The following is a 14,167-nucleotide window of genomic DNA, read 5'->3' as shown; positions in this document are numbered from 1 at the left end:
TCAGTCCTCCTGTCCAGCCCAGCCCGTCCGCTCTCTGAGCTCCTCCCGGTGACTGACACCGCAAACGTTAGGACAGCTCATAAATGGCATCTCCTACAGCGTTCGGCACCCTGTTGAATTCCCAAACCCCATTTGGTAAAAATGTCCTGGTTATGAATGCCCAGCCTTAGTTTTCCTGTCTGCTTTAATGTGTGTGGGTAACTTGTTCTTTGTTCTTAATGTGCTAGAACTGCAGCTGTGTTGTAAGGAGTATGGAAGGCCTTCTCCCAAAATTAATATTAGATTTAGTGACTGTAAGGGAAGTGTTGGTGAGGAAACAATTTTGCATGAACATAACAGTGTAAAATAAAATATGTTAATATGCTGGCATTTTTACCATTAAAGACTTGGTCTCTTTGCTTGTAATCCCATATGGCATTGGTTTATAGCTTCATGTCCCCTTAATTGCTGATGAATAGTTCTCCAAGACTTTTGTGCCTGGTAAAATAATTCATCCCTGTTCAAAAGAAACACCTCTTACTAGTGTTACTCGTGGGATGAGGAACTCTAAATCTTCCATGTTGAGAATGGACAAGATTCTGTGATTTTTTTTCAGGAACCAGATGAAGCTGATGTTAGCATCTCTCAGCTATTTGGAGAAGCTAGCATTTCAACATTGAACATGATGCAGCTGGAATGAAATGTTAAGGATGAGAGAGATCCAAGGACTGTTTGGAAAGGGAGAAACAAATGGCATACAAATACAGTCTTTTTCACCTCTAGCTGTGTAAGAAAATAATCTATAAAATCTGCAAAAATCATTCACTGGGAATGAGTTTGCCTCCAGGGGGGGCAGTCTGTGTTGCCAGATTCTTCCATGATTCCAGGATTGAAGTTCCTATTGATCCTGACCACTATCAGAAACATGCTGATCTATATAATATTAATTAAACCATGTACTCACCCTAGTAAGTGTAGAAACTCCCAGTTGAATTAACACTTTTTGGTTTGGCCTTGCACTGTATAGGATTTTTGTGTTGCAAGCAGAATTCCCCAGACACTGATACTTGTACCATGGCACAGATGATGTCCTGCCAGATGGAAAATCTGTCAACATTTGTTTGGGTAATGAAGTCTTACAAATATTTGGCTCATTGCCATAGTTGCTTGGCACAGACAGCAGAAAATGTAGGAGCTTCACTCATGCATCAGGATTCATCTGCTTACACTGAAATTTAAGGGGTGAAGAGTCATCAGGAGCAAAGGAACACTCATGATGTTCATAGCCTTGAATTACATGAAAATTGTGAGTGAATGCACTCAGAGATTCGTGTAGCTATAAACCAACTAATTTGGGTATTTATTTTAAAATTTCAGAATACCTACATGTCCAGCCAAAAGCCTTAGGTGCACTGCCATCTCACAGAAACTTGTCCAAAATAATACTACATAAAAGCTTCTCTGGAGTTCAGCTTAATGTTAAGACTCGTATTTGCAGTTTATGACTTGAGCTGTAGGAAGATTTTCCAGAATATTTCTGTTTCTGCATCCAGTAGACACATATTAAAGGCTGCTTTTATAAACAGTAAAGGTATTTATGTCTGTCTAGCCTACCTCTCTCACAAAGTGTGAGACCGTGGCTCTAAATATTTTTGGTAATTTTTAATCTGCAGCTCATTCACTTCTGGGCACAATATATTTGATATCTGTTAACAGAAAAAGCATCATAAATACTGAGATGATTTGCCAAATTCTAATGGTTTCCTTGACGCTTTTTGTCACACAGGTTCATAGCCAAGAACATCATGAGGCTGCAGCGTCTGGGGATAACCCACGTCCTGAATGCAGCAGAGGGGAAATCATTCATGCATGTGAACACTAATGCAGAGTTCTATGAAGGCACAGGCATCAGATACCATGGCATTAAAGCTAATGACACACAGGAATTTAACCTCAGTCGCTATTTTGAGGAGGCAGCTGATTTTATTGAGAAGGCACTTGCCCAGAAGGATGGTAAGGCAAACTGAGATATCTTCCTGCCCTGGTTTCTGTGCACTGCATGTGTTTCTTAGCAATTTGCTGTTTAAAATGGTTCTTTGCTCAGATTACCAGCAGAACAGCCATTGGCAAGAATTCAGATCAAGGCCCTGGATCAAAGACACAAGAATACAGAAAAAGACAACTTAGTGTTCTGTTCATACCTGTAGGTCTCCAGTATGTGGTAAAGGGAAGTCTTGTCTCTGTAGGGGTGCCTTTGAAAAGGGGAACAGCTGCTGCAGCTTATAATAGTTCCTATCTGGGAAAATATGTTTTTATTTTTCCTTAGAAGTGTTAAATTACATGAAAAATAGTTTTAAAAAGTAAGTTCAGTGTCTAAAAGTTGGTTTAGGACACTGGATCTTAAAATTCAAGGGCAGAAGTGATACAAGTAATGCACTGCTGAAGAATATTCACATAACCTGTTGTGTGGGTTTTTTCTAAATGTACAGTAAGGATAGGGACTGTCACCTTGCAGTTTTTACTACATTAAGTCATTATATTATTTTATGTGTTGATTACCTCTTTATTTCATAGGATTGCAGGAAAACTGGAGATTATATTTGCAATGTTGTTGATTGCCACATTTCTCTACAGTGTATTTCCCCAGAGCAGAAATCCTGGGACATAGTGCAGTGGGACAGATGGTGTTTGTCATCATCTGACTATTTCAACATACCAGTTATTTCTACACTTGCTTCATGGTTGAGCGTGAAAAAGGAGGGATGAGTAGTCCAACAATTCTAGAAGTTCTTTCTCTAAAACAGGCAAAGGGTTACTGGATCTGTGATGTGGAAGTAAATTTTACATCCAGCTTGGTGGAACTCACCAGCTGCAAAAGGACTGACATTATTTTGCTTTCATGACCAGGCTTCACGAACGAAGATCTGGGGAGGGCACGCTGGTGGCTGAAAAGGCCAATACAAGACAGACAAGTCTGGTTGCAAAAGGCACAGCAGAAAGACTCCTTAGGCGGTACATTCTGCAGGGCACGATTCTTTCTGCCTTGTCTTTTCTCCTCCAGGGTGATTGATATAGGGAGCATAGAATGGGGTAAGAGGGTTAAGGAATGTGTAGGCTAAGGGTGCTAGAGGGAAAGGGACAAGGGAGGAAGGGTTGCTGCTTTTAAAATCTACTTATAAAACTTAAAAGGCTTACAAATACTAGGAAAAAAAAAGAAAAAAACATTAGGGGCTTAAGGCATCATATTTCAGTTGTATATAACTGTAACATAAGTGTGAATATATTTATATATATTGCTTTAGCCGTCTCTGTCTCGTTTGGTTGGTTTTTCCCCTCTTCTCCCTGAGGTTTGGTGGAGGGGGGACACAGACACACAGGACTTCTTGTGGTAAGGGTTGGAGACACACACACACACAACTTCTTGTGGTAAGGGTTGGAGATTTGGCAGGGAGCCATCTTCCAACCCTATCAGTGGTATAACCCCATCCCCACGCGTGTCCCCGCAGGACAGGTGTTCGTGCACTGCCGGGAGGGTTACAGCCGCTCCCCCACGCTGGTCATCGCCTACCTCATGCTCCGGCGGAACATGGACGTCAGGACTGCCCTCTGCACGGTCCGGCAGAAGCGGGAGATCGGCCCCAACGACGGCTTCCTGAGGCAGCTCTGCCAGCTCAACGAGCGGCTGGTGAAGGAGGGCAAGCTGAAGCCCTAAGATGGGGAGAGAGCTGTAGTGCTTTTTTTTTTTAAGTTTCTCAGACCTTTAGAGGACATTTTAGGTGCTTTAGAGAGCCCCCCCAAACCCCAACCACCAAGCTAAAGAGAGACAGGATTCCTGCTCGTCCGGTGGAAGTGTCGTTCTTGAACTCTGGGACTGAGGTGGCGCGAAATTGTGTCACCGTTTGGGAGCTGTTGCAATAAAGAGGTGTTTTTAGAGGGATAACTCCAGTGATAACAGCTGTCTTCACGTGTATGTCAGAGCCCCTGAAGACTCCATAGCATATGTGGTTTGCATTGACACTGAGTGTGATTCAGTTAAGCTTTGTCTTGTGTCTCACCAGAGCACGAGTTTCTGAAAGCCCCGACACGTCTCTTCACTCACTCTTAAAACAAGCACTGTAATTTCTAAAGCTTCTTTTTTCGTGCACAGAGGTGCCTGATGTTTGAATGTAGGAGCTGAAAGGAATGGAGAAGTGTGTATATTTATGCACAGATGCACTGGTTTGTAAAATGAAGTGTATGCAGTGTTTAGTGTGGATTTATGCAATACACAGTGTGTGATAGTAAAGCCATTCAGAGCCCATTCTTGATGCACACTGTATTTCCAAGAACAGTTGTACCTCTTGCTGTTGTGATTGACACAAAATAGTGTGTTATTAAATGCCCTTTTATTTTTGTTTTGAAGTCATACTAGAAAAAATGTCAACAGCAAATGCTGAGGAAAAGACTTGAGCAAGGAAGAGAAAATGTTTGTATTTAGAAGTGCTTGTACTGGATGTATGATAAAGTCCTAAGTATCAGAATGTGATGGCTTTCAAAGTGTCTTTATTCCTTATTTACTATCACTGTTTATCAACATAGAATAGAATGAGCACACATACTTCCAGCAGGGCAGCACAGGTGTGCTTTCAAAGCAGTTTTCAGAAGTATACTCGACTTCTTAGGTTGCTTGCATGGCGTCATTAAACAGAAATGAGAATTGTAACATACCACACTGTATAGGAAATATTTACTTTCTGTTAAAATAAATGATGTCTGGATTGTGTTTGGCATACAGAGGAGCTGAGTCATTGCAATGTTGGGAGAGGGAGCTGTGTTTACAGTGTGCCTGACTTAGTGTTTAAATATGTACCTGTGAGTTGCAGGACTGTATTAATGCAAAGGATCTCCCACTGCAAACTTGGAATTGTTGGTTAAACTAACAGAAACCAGGGTGTTCCCCTTTTAGCCTGTGCTTCAATGTAGTTCTACACTGAAAAATCTTAACCCTACTTTAAACAGAAACACTCTTCGTGTTAGTACCACGTGTAACCCCAGAGCTAGTTTTGTCTACTCAGTTCAGTAATCAAAAATCACAAAGATCATACACTGTTTTACTTCTGGTTATTGGGGTTGTGTGGTTTGGGGAGGGGGGAGTGGCAAGGGAAAGTTCTGTGTAGCTTTATTGAAATTAAACTCCAGAGGTGATTGTTCTGCTTGAAGACCAGCCTTATTCTGTTCCCTTGAACAGGATGGAACTGCCAAATCAAGTAACCTTTTCTCTTTTGTGGGGAACACTCTACATAATGTTTCCTGTCACCCCTCTACAGTCAGTCAGTATTCAGTGCTTGCTTTGAATCAGGATGGTTCAGTAATAACAAGCAGTAATCAATTCCATGGGCTAATTACATACCTGCTTGCTTTCTCCCCTTTTATCAGGATTAAATTAATTGCTTCTTCAAAATTCCTAGTTATTGATTTCATGCTGGGTGGATTGGGAAATAGAATATTGGCCTTATCTTTTCTACAATACTGACTTTTTCCTACTGCAGTCTTATTTATAAATTATCCTTTTAAAATTTTTACTATGAGCATAGATTTTTATTTTTTTTTTGGTCTTGTCTCACACCATGTATTCTTAATACCTGTCTACACTACAAGGGAAAAAAATGGAGATTCATGTGCAGTCACTTTGTCTTTTACCTGTTACTTGGAAGTCAAAGTTCCAATCCATTAAAGAGCTAAGAAACCATTAGGCATTAGAAGTTTGTTACCCTTCCATAAATTGTAAGATGATAGGAGTTGTCAGATTAAAGCCAGAGTGGTTTATTAATGTTGAGTCTGTTCACCTTATGGCAATATTTTTGTACTTGTCAGTATCAAGAACAAATCAAGACATTGGGGAATGTTTTTATATTCAAGATACCCTTTTACTTCACAGAACACTCACTTTAGTGGTAACTTCAGTGGCACTCCGGCCCATTTGTCTCAGTATAATAAAACTGATTGAACCAATGTTTTGTAATATGAGGATGGAGAAGGATAAGTAAGACCATGTTATAAATTGATTTTACAAATTGAGACAATATGTCCTATTTTAAACTACTGATAGGCAACTCAGAAATGAAACCATTTCTATCTCTGCTTTTAGAGTAGGCTAAAAATAGTTAGAATGTCAGCCCAGTGCTCCATTAATGGATCATGTTGCTGGCTGGCTGACTCACCAGATGGAGCTATAGGCTTGTTATTCTTCCCTAGTCATCACTGGGTCCCTGAACAATACTATTGTATGAATGCAGTGTGTGCTTATCACTGAAAAAGGCAAGCCACCAGGATGGTTTATCAGACTCTGGTGGGAGAATACTAAGATTCCATTTACTCTTGGCTGCTTGCATGAGATCACACAGCAGCATTCAGGCTGCTGTATTCTCACTGTGATATGTGACACAGCAAAATTCTTATGAGACACATAAAAGTTCCATGAGCAAGACTGTCTTAGCAGCATCTTAGAAGAAAACCTGTTTGAGAAGCAAATAAGTTCTTTATCATGTTAAAAACTGGGCTAGTATCCTTTCTGCTGTTGTTCTTTGCTGAGAAGGAGGAAGATATATTGACACAAATTTGTTTTTCAACTCAGAGAGCTTGCAGTGTTCTTACATGCAGTGCTTTTCATCTCCAAGGCCTTTTATGCAGATTAATTAATTCTCACATCACTCACATCACCAAGCATAATCACGTTGTAGGAGAAAAGAGTGTCCAGTTCTAATACAGGCTTAGCATCCCAAAATGGAATTACAATAAAACATATTGTGGCTGCTAGTCCTGCATTTGGATGCTATAATTCTAAGTTTGAAATAACTTCAAGAAATATTCACTCCCCCTTCTTAAGTACAAAATTCCTGGGCAGTGTGTGAAATATGAGCCATTGACCACAGATAAGCTTAAATTGAACACTCACATCTTAGGGCCTGGATACAGAACAGAACCCCTTTGGCCCAGGTGTGGACAGAGTGAGCACCTGAAGTTAGAAGTGACAGAACCAATTTCAGAAACTGGTTTGGCAGTGCAAGCACTTTGGGACAGATGCCTGAGTCAGGAAGCAGCAGCAGCAGATTCAGGCAAAGTACATGATGCCAGTTCACCCCTTGTGCCTGCTCCCCTAATGTGTCTGATTCCTTCTTAGCAGAGTGGGCTGGTTTGGGCTGGGGTACAGTTAATTTTATTCCTAGTAGCTGCTGTGGGGCTCTGTTCTGGATTTCTGCTAAACACAGTGATAATAACACAGAGATGTTTTTGTTGTCAGCATACCAGAGGCAAGTTACTTGGCAGCAGTCTGTATTAAAGAATGATACCCCAATTGGCTGAGGAGGAAAAAATCTTGTAAAAAAGAAAACACTATGTTGTATTCCTCCATGAAAACAGAGTAATTTCTGAGATGGGAAAGGAGGAAGGGGAACTGACAGTAGGGGTACATTGTTGTATGTAACACAATGCATGATTTCTTTTAGACAAGGAAGACTGCCACAGATGAGATTTTAAAACATGACACCTGAATGCATCTTGGGCATAGATGCCCCAGACATAAGGTCATCAGATCTTTCTTTCTGCTGGTTGTATCATGACTGGAAATCAGTCTGGTCGTGTTCTTGTGTTTAAAATAAGCAAATGTCCTGTATTCCACATTTGCATAGAACATCAGCAGAAGTAGTAGTATGCACTGAATATAAAGCAAATGTAAACATTTGTTTGTTTGGGGTGTTTTATCCAAGTGTTAAAAATGTAAGAGAGAGCACATCAAAAAGTATGATGTACAACATCCTGGCTGTTTACCCTGAAAAACGTATTCCAAATAGCTATTTTTAGGAAAAACTAAACAAAACAGCTTCTCACATTGAAATGAAGCTCTTCCCTGTTTCTTACACTGTATTTGTGAAACAAAATGCAGAGCTCCTTTTTTTGGAAGGGAGAAAAAAAGGTACCCCAAGTCCAATCATTTCCCTGCAGAGACTGACAAGCAGAACTACTGAGCTACAGTTTCTAGATTTACTTACTTTACACAGCCAGCAAGGGGAGGAGGAATAGCAAGAGCAAAAGTAAAAAGTCTGAAAAACCTTTGGAAAAGACAATAGCCAAAAATTCAAACATGGATGGAGGAAGAAGCAGTTTTTAATTATAACATTGTTAGAAAAAAAAGCTGCAGAAAAGACTTGTTGGGTTTCAATTCATCCAAGTCTTGTCAATCACCATTTGTTGCCAGGCACAGAAATGGAGTGAATATGAGAAGTTTTTGCATAAGAGTTGTCGAATATTGTCACTAACCCACCCCCACACACCCATTTTATTTCACACTGACAAAAGCTGAGATGAATGAGTCGTGGTCTGGCCCTTCCCACTTCGTATAGCCATTGGCTGGCTTGGTTCTAAAAAGGATTTTAAAAAGGGGAATAATGTGCCTTTGCCTTGGATCTGAAGCTGTCAGGGTGCTGAAAAGCTGATCTGTGAGCTGCCACCATGCAGGTCTCTTGGGCTGTGTGTGCTGTCTGTGTCTTGGCACAAATCGCATCTCGATCTGTGCAAGGGTGGCAGGTGTTTAAAAATGATGCTACAGAAATCATTCCTGAAATCACTGAGAACACAGAACCACCGATGGAGCAGACTTTCAGCAACAACAACAACACGATGAATCAGGCAAAACATGGAGGAAGACACATACAGCAAGCTCCAGACCCTAACGGTAAGAAAAAATAACATTATTACTGTTTTGGACCCTAAGAGAAAATTTGTGAAAGAATACTTTTTATGTGTTTGTTTATTAAAACTTTTGGGTGTGGCCCAAATGCTTTAAGTGATAAAGATTTACATCTACTGTTGAAGAAGTATGAATATAAAGGTCAGAAGGAATAGTGTGGAGTTTAGTGATGACAACATGGTCTATCTGTAGTAGATGTTACTTAACATTTCTCTGTGATTTGTGCTCTCAAGCATCATGAGGAAATATCACAATTTCTCTCTTTAATGTCGGGATGGGGGAATGGGTTGACAGTGGACATACAAGTCCTTAATATTTAGGAAGACCCACACTAGTTGTGACTGAGATCATGTCAAAAATGGCACATGGAGGTTGTGTTCAGCTACAGGAGAGAAGTGTGCTGTTCACTGTCTTTTGCTGACAACCAGATCTTCCAAAAGATTCCAGCAGCCAAAAATGCTTCATAATATGTTGTCACATTTGACCAAACATCCAGCTTTGGCAGTGATGCAAAACATGTTTTGTGAGGAGAGACAGAGGATGAGAAGCCAACACCAAGCTGAGAAAGGTAGTTTTAAAAAGTTTTCCACTGCAGATCTGAGTTAGCCTTCTTTTTTGGGGGACAACTGAAAGGCAATTGTGATTTTCTGCTGCAGCTGTCAGTGAAGGTGTTTAAAACCATAGTATTAACAATATTTTAGAAGAGAGAGTAATGTTTTTGAGAGTGTGACTTTAGAAGATTCTTACATTCCTAAGAGGGGGAGCACCTTGTTTCCCACAGTCAGCCCCACCAACCACCTGGTCACAGCAGGTTGGTTTTGTTGTTACATCTGAATACCTTCATTTTTTAGCCTTTTACTACTCTGACATCAACTGATGGGAATCTGCCCCACTTATATGTGTATATTTTTCAAAGTGGAAAGGACATTTACTAAAGAAATCGAGGGTAAAGGAGACTGGACAGTTATTCAAGATATACAATTGTCTTGCATACTTATTTTAACATCTTTAACACAAGGAATCAAAATTGTGGTCCAAAGTGGAACAGATGATTTTGCATCAGCCCATGAATAATTTTGCACTATGTTGAACCTGCACACTTACAGGACAGGACATATATGCACTGAAAATAAGCCTATAGAGCTGAGGCAAATGCCTGTATATTTAATTGTATATTTAATTGTTCCTGTCTATGTGTTATGGTGGTGCAATACACCTGATTCAAAGCATTATTTTTTACAGACAGACATAATTTTCTTCAGTGCTTAGGAAATTTGGGATTATTAGGCTACATGGACATGCAGTTCTGTTGTCACTATTTTTGTCAAAGCTGGCAAGGATTGTTTAATTTCATTAATGCAGTCCCTCAAACTTTTAAAAAATAAAATCTTGCTAGTTGTACTTTGACAAACATAAATCTGAGCACCGAAAATCCTGTTTCTGTACTTCAGAGGAAAACCAAAAATTAAGATGTTCCTCCAAATACTGTTCTAGCATTAATGACTCAGGGTCAGACTTCTCTTTTGCTGAACTAAGGAGGGAAGCACCTTGTGTATGGTGAGGAGAATGGGCCTAACAAACACAGCCTTCTCTCTGGGAGCTGACCTTTGAAGGCTTTCACCACAAGTTACATTCCTGAGTTAAAACTGGCCTTTTGACTAAGAGAAGAACATTAATATGTGTGCATCTTGATGAAGTTATTTGACAAACACTTTCAAAAATCAAATTCTGTGTCTTCCAAACGGGTCAATTAGCCAAGCATGTCATTTGGAAAAAGAGGCACTTTTGGAAAAAGTTACATTCCTACAATTGGAAAGTTTGTCTAAGTCCTTAAAGCTAAAAAAATCATGTATTTACTAATGTTTCATTTGCCTTTAGCTGTCCATTGAGAAAAAGGGGGGAGGGAAACTGTATAGTTCCTAATCAGCCAGAAGGTGCCTCTAGCTGTCTGAAGGAAATTATGTGGGACAGGTGGAATTATCCCAGAGAGTAGTAAACCTGGAAAAGCTGATGTCTGAATAGTGGGATTCCTTAAAGCTGTTGTTACCTGCTATTTCTCCAACCTGGAACAGATTATGGTAGCTAAAATTCACTTACAGAACACTTTCTTTGTTGCAAAAGAGTTTAAATCTGGAGCCAACACCTGAAGTCAGTCGAGTTAAACCAGAGCAGTGGGGGAAGGGGTTGCCCACAGGCAAATGAAGCCAGGAGAAAACCATCAAATTTTCCCGTGAAGTGTTGGCTCCTGCACTTCAGGAGCTCCACTCCTGGAATGCACCTCGTGGCAAGAGAAGGATTTCATTCATAAATTTGTACCGTGTCATTCAAGGGTCTCACAATTAGAGCAGAAGCTGCACAGGCGAGCGTTCTGAGACGTTTCTCCCAAAAACCTTTCTGTTCGAGACAAGTGGGGGGATATCTCCCGTGGAAACACAAAAGGTGGAGAAGTAATTAACGTGTTTCTTGCTTGCAGATGCTTCTGACTTCAGCTGCAGGGAGCTGAGAACCACCCGCTATGTGTCGGACGGGCCCTGCCGCAGCGTCAAGCCCGTCAAGGAGCTCGTCTGCTCCGGCCAGTGCGTCCCCTCTCACCTGCTCCCCAACTCCATCGGCAGGGGGAAGTGGTGGCGGCAGAACGCCCTGGATTATCGCTGCATCCCCGCCCACACCCGCACCCACCGCATCCAGATGTCCTGCCCCGAGGAAGAGACTCGGACTTACAAATTCCGAGCCGTCACCTCGTGCAAGTGCAAGCGCTACACCCGCTACCACAACCAGTCGGAGCTGAAGGACTTCGGGAAGGACAGTGCCAGGCCCCAGAAGAACAAGAAGCCCCACCTGTCCAGAGCCAGGAGCAGCAAATCTAACCAGCACGAGTTAGAAAATGCTTATTAGGAGGTGGCTCTGGGTGACACGGACTAGCAGCTCTGGATACTTTGCAAAGGCACTCAGAGGCCACAGCATGACGTTCTGACCGCAGTAGGTTCCAATTCCTTCTGCTAAGCTGGGTCAAATGCTCACATAGGCAAAAAAAAAAATCTTTCAGATTATAGCACTTATGGTCTGATAAGAAAATGAGGCAAACCAAGCTGGAGGTAGCAACCTCTACATTCAGTCTGAAAGGAGAGGTGCAGGTTGGAGGAGATTCACACGGGGTTGTGTGGCTTGTACCAGCAGGCAGGCAGAGGAAAGGGAAGCAGTTGTGGTGACAATCAGGCTTTGCTAGAAATCATTCCACTCACTTCAAGTGAAAAGAGCATTGAGATCCCTTTCCCACACAAGTGCCATGATGCAGGACAAGCATCCAATTAGGGAAGCATCAGGAGAGCTCACACTCTCTGAATAAGCTGTAGAAAGTTAGGTATAGCAGGAATTTCAATAGTTATGGTGACTGAAGTCAAATTGTTGGGAAACGAACATTCTGTCAGATGTACCAGTGAGTTTCCTCCAAAACACAAAAATCAAAACACAAGTAAAAGCATGACAGATCTGCTTCATACCTTTACCCAAAAGACTGTAGGATCAGCAGATTCAAAACTGAGATTTGGCAACTAAAACTATATTTGATTTAGAAACAGTGGCTTGGTTTAGGAACAATTCAACAAATTCTACTAGGTGAAGCAGATTCATGAGATGCATGGTCCTCTCAAACCAGATAACCTCACTGATGTTTGTCCTGTAAACAGCTAGAGATGTGCAGAGTTTAACATAAAAGGTACTGATTATTCCTGATTTCCTAGAACACATTTGACTTCAGTATCAGCTTAGATACCTCTATTTACATTTTCTATTCTGTAGTGTTTGGACTATCTGGCCACACATTTTGTAGCATTAAGACTGTGCAAGCCAAGTTCTGGGAACACGGTGGTGGCTCTGCATTAAAAGTGAGCCTCTGCTAATTTTGAAGTCATGAATTCCTCTAGAAAAAGTCTTTAGCATATGCAGCTTTGGTAAGTCTTTAGTTTGGCAGCAACTTTCCTTTACTTAGCTTCTCAACACTCAGACTAGTGTTTGTGTTTTTACATTAAAGAATACTATTAGAAAGTGAGTTGTCACATACTGTATACATCTGGTAGAATATGCTGAAATCATATAAACTGTGGAAATTTACGGTGTTGATAGATTTTTCAATTATTTTATGTGGGACCAGAACCTAGAGAGACAAGGTATCGTTTAAGAGAGTGAATTACATATTTATTTTTTTTTCCCAGAAGTTATTTATGCAATGTTTTTCCTTGTAGAAAATGAGAAGTAACACTGCTTTAAAAATATTAGTCTGTTATTTTTAATTTTAAATACATTGTTAATAAAGTAGAAACAACGATTAATTGTAGGAAGACTCATTGATTTTCAGCTACATTATAAAGCTGATTTGCTGCAAAGCCAGTGATTTTACAGAACAGTCAGGGTGTCAACTCCAATTTCTGTGATAGTGTCAAGGTCTTTAATTCTAATAACCTACACATCTCTAAAGAAACTCCATCCTGGAACTTCTTGCTCCAGTGGAGGATGTTTCTCATGGAAAAAGTTTTCCTGGGCAGATGAGTATTCTGCTTCCCCTGGGGAAGAAAAACTTACCTGATTTCAGTTTCCCTCCTGCTCCCAGTGGCATTTCCAGATTCATATGTTCACAACCTGATAAAGCCACAAAAAAACTCAAGAAATCTGTGAACTATCAATCAAGATTTCTTGACTGAAATCTGATTGCTTCAGACACCTCTCATTGGAAAAAAAAAAAAAATCAAGTGTGGAATCCCTTTGCAAGTGCTGCCAAGCAAGAGTTAAAAATTTTTACAATTTGATGTTGTGGACCTGTGCTCATTTTCCTTTGTCCTTTAAGAAACATTTTCCAGTGAAGTCAGGGAAAACAGCTTGGACTGTACATGGTGTGCAGACCTTTCAACACAGCTGCAAAGCTGAACAGCTTTTTCAAGACAAGCAGTATATAAGGTTTCCTTTCACTGCTATAGTTTACCTCATATAAAAGCCTAATATAAACCTTTGTCATACCTGCAACATCATTTTCCAGACTTGTCTTTGACTTCATGAATTTGACACTTGGGGCTTCGTTTTCAGAATTCAGCAGGAACACCTGTAAGCAGTGCTGAAGTGAGAAAAGCAGTTCAGTTCCTCTGTTCTGCAGCTAAAGATCCTGGAATACTGGTTTTAAAATGTTGACTGTGATAAGCCAGTGACAGAGACTTACTCCATCTCAGTCTTCCTCCTGGCTCTCAGGCAGTTCAGGTGAATCAGCAATGTCTTTGCCCCAAATATTTCACCTGAAAGGTGTCCTCTTCCCCCCCAAAAAACATGTTCTCCTGCTCATTCTTGTCTACCAAAAGTGCAAACATTTCCTGCTCTTGAGCTGCCACTCAGAATCTTGCAGTTTTTCTGACTTTCCAACATAAGGATTGGTTCTTTCCAAGCTGTAAAAGCTTTTACAAGAATCCCAAGGGATGAGGA

At 40.7% G+C, this 14,167-nt stretch overlaps 2 protein-coding genes across 2 annotated transcripts; both read left to right on the top strand.

The window, feature by feature from the left end:
- The first annotated feature begins 25 nt into the window (after window positions 1-25).
- Window positions 26-4,752, top strand: DUSP3 (dual specificity phosphatase 3). Its single transcript, XM_018088365.3, has 4 exons — window positions 26-135; window positions 596-766; window positions 1,766-1,992; window positions 3,486-4,752. Exons 2-4 carry the CDS (start codon window positions 681-683, stop codon window positions 3,689-3,691), a joined length of 519 nt encoding a protein of 172 aa, XP_017943854.1. The 5' UTR covers window positions 26-135; window positions 596-680; the 3' UTR covers window positions 3,692-4,752.
- Window positions 4,753-8,466: 3,714 nt separating this feature from the next.
- On the top strand, window positions 8,467-11,599 carry SOST (sclerostin). The gene is made up of 2 exons (XM_018084573.1): window positions 8,467-8,689; window positions 11,178-11,599. The coding sequence occupies exons 1-2, from the start codon at window positions 8,467-8,469 to the stop codon at window positions 11,597-11,599; spliced, it is 645 nt and encodes a 214-aa protein (XP_017940062.1).
- The last annotated feature ends 2,568 nt before the right edge of the window (window positions 11,600-14,167 follow it).

The sequence above is a fragment of the Manacus vitellinus genome, unplaced genomic scaffold (genome assembly GCF_001715985.3).
Source record: "Manacus vitellinus isolate BGI_N305 unplaced genomic scaffold, ASM171598v3 scaffold_72_pilon, whole genome shotgun sequence".
Lineage (NCBI taxonomy): Eukaryota > Metazoa > Chordata > Aves > Passeriformes > Pipridae > Manacus > Manacus vitellinus.
Note: the sequence above shows the minus strand (reverse complement) of the source record. Positions and strands in the feature narration are given on the sequence as shown.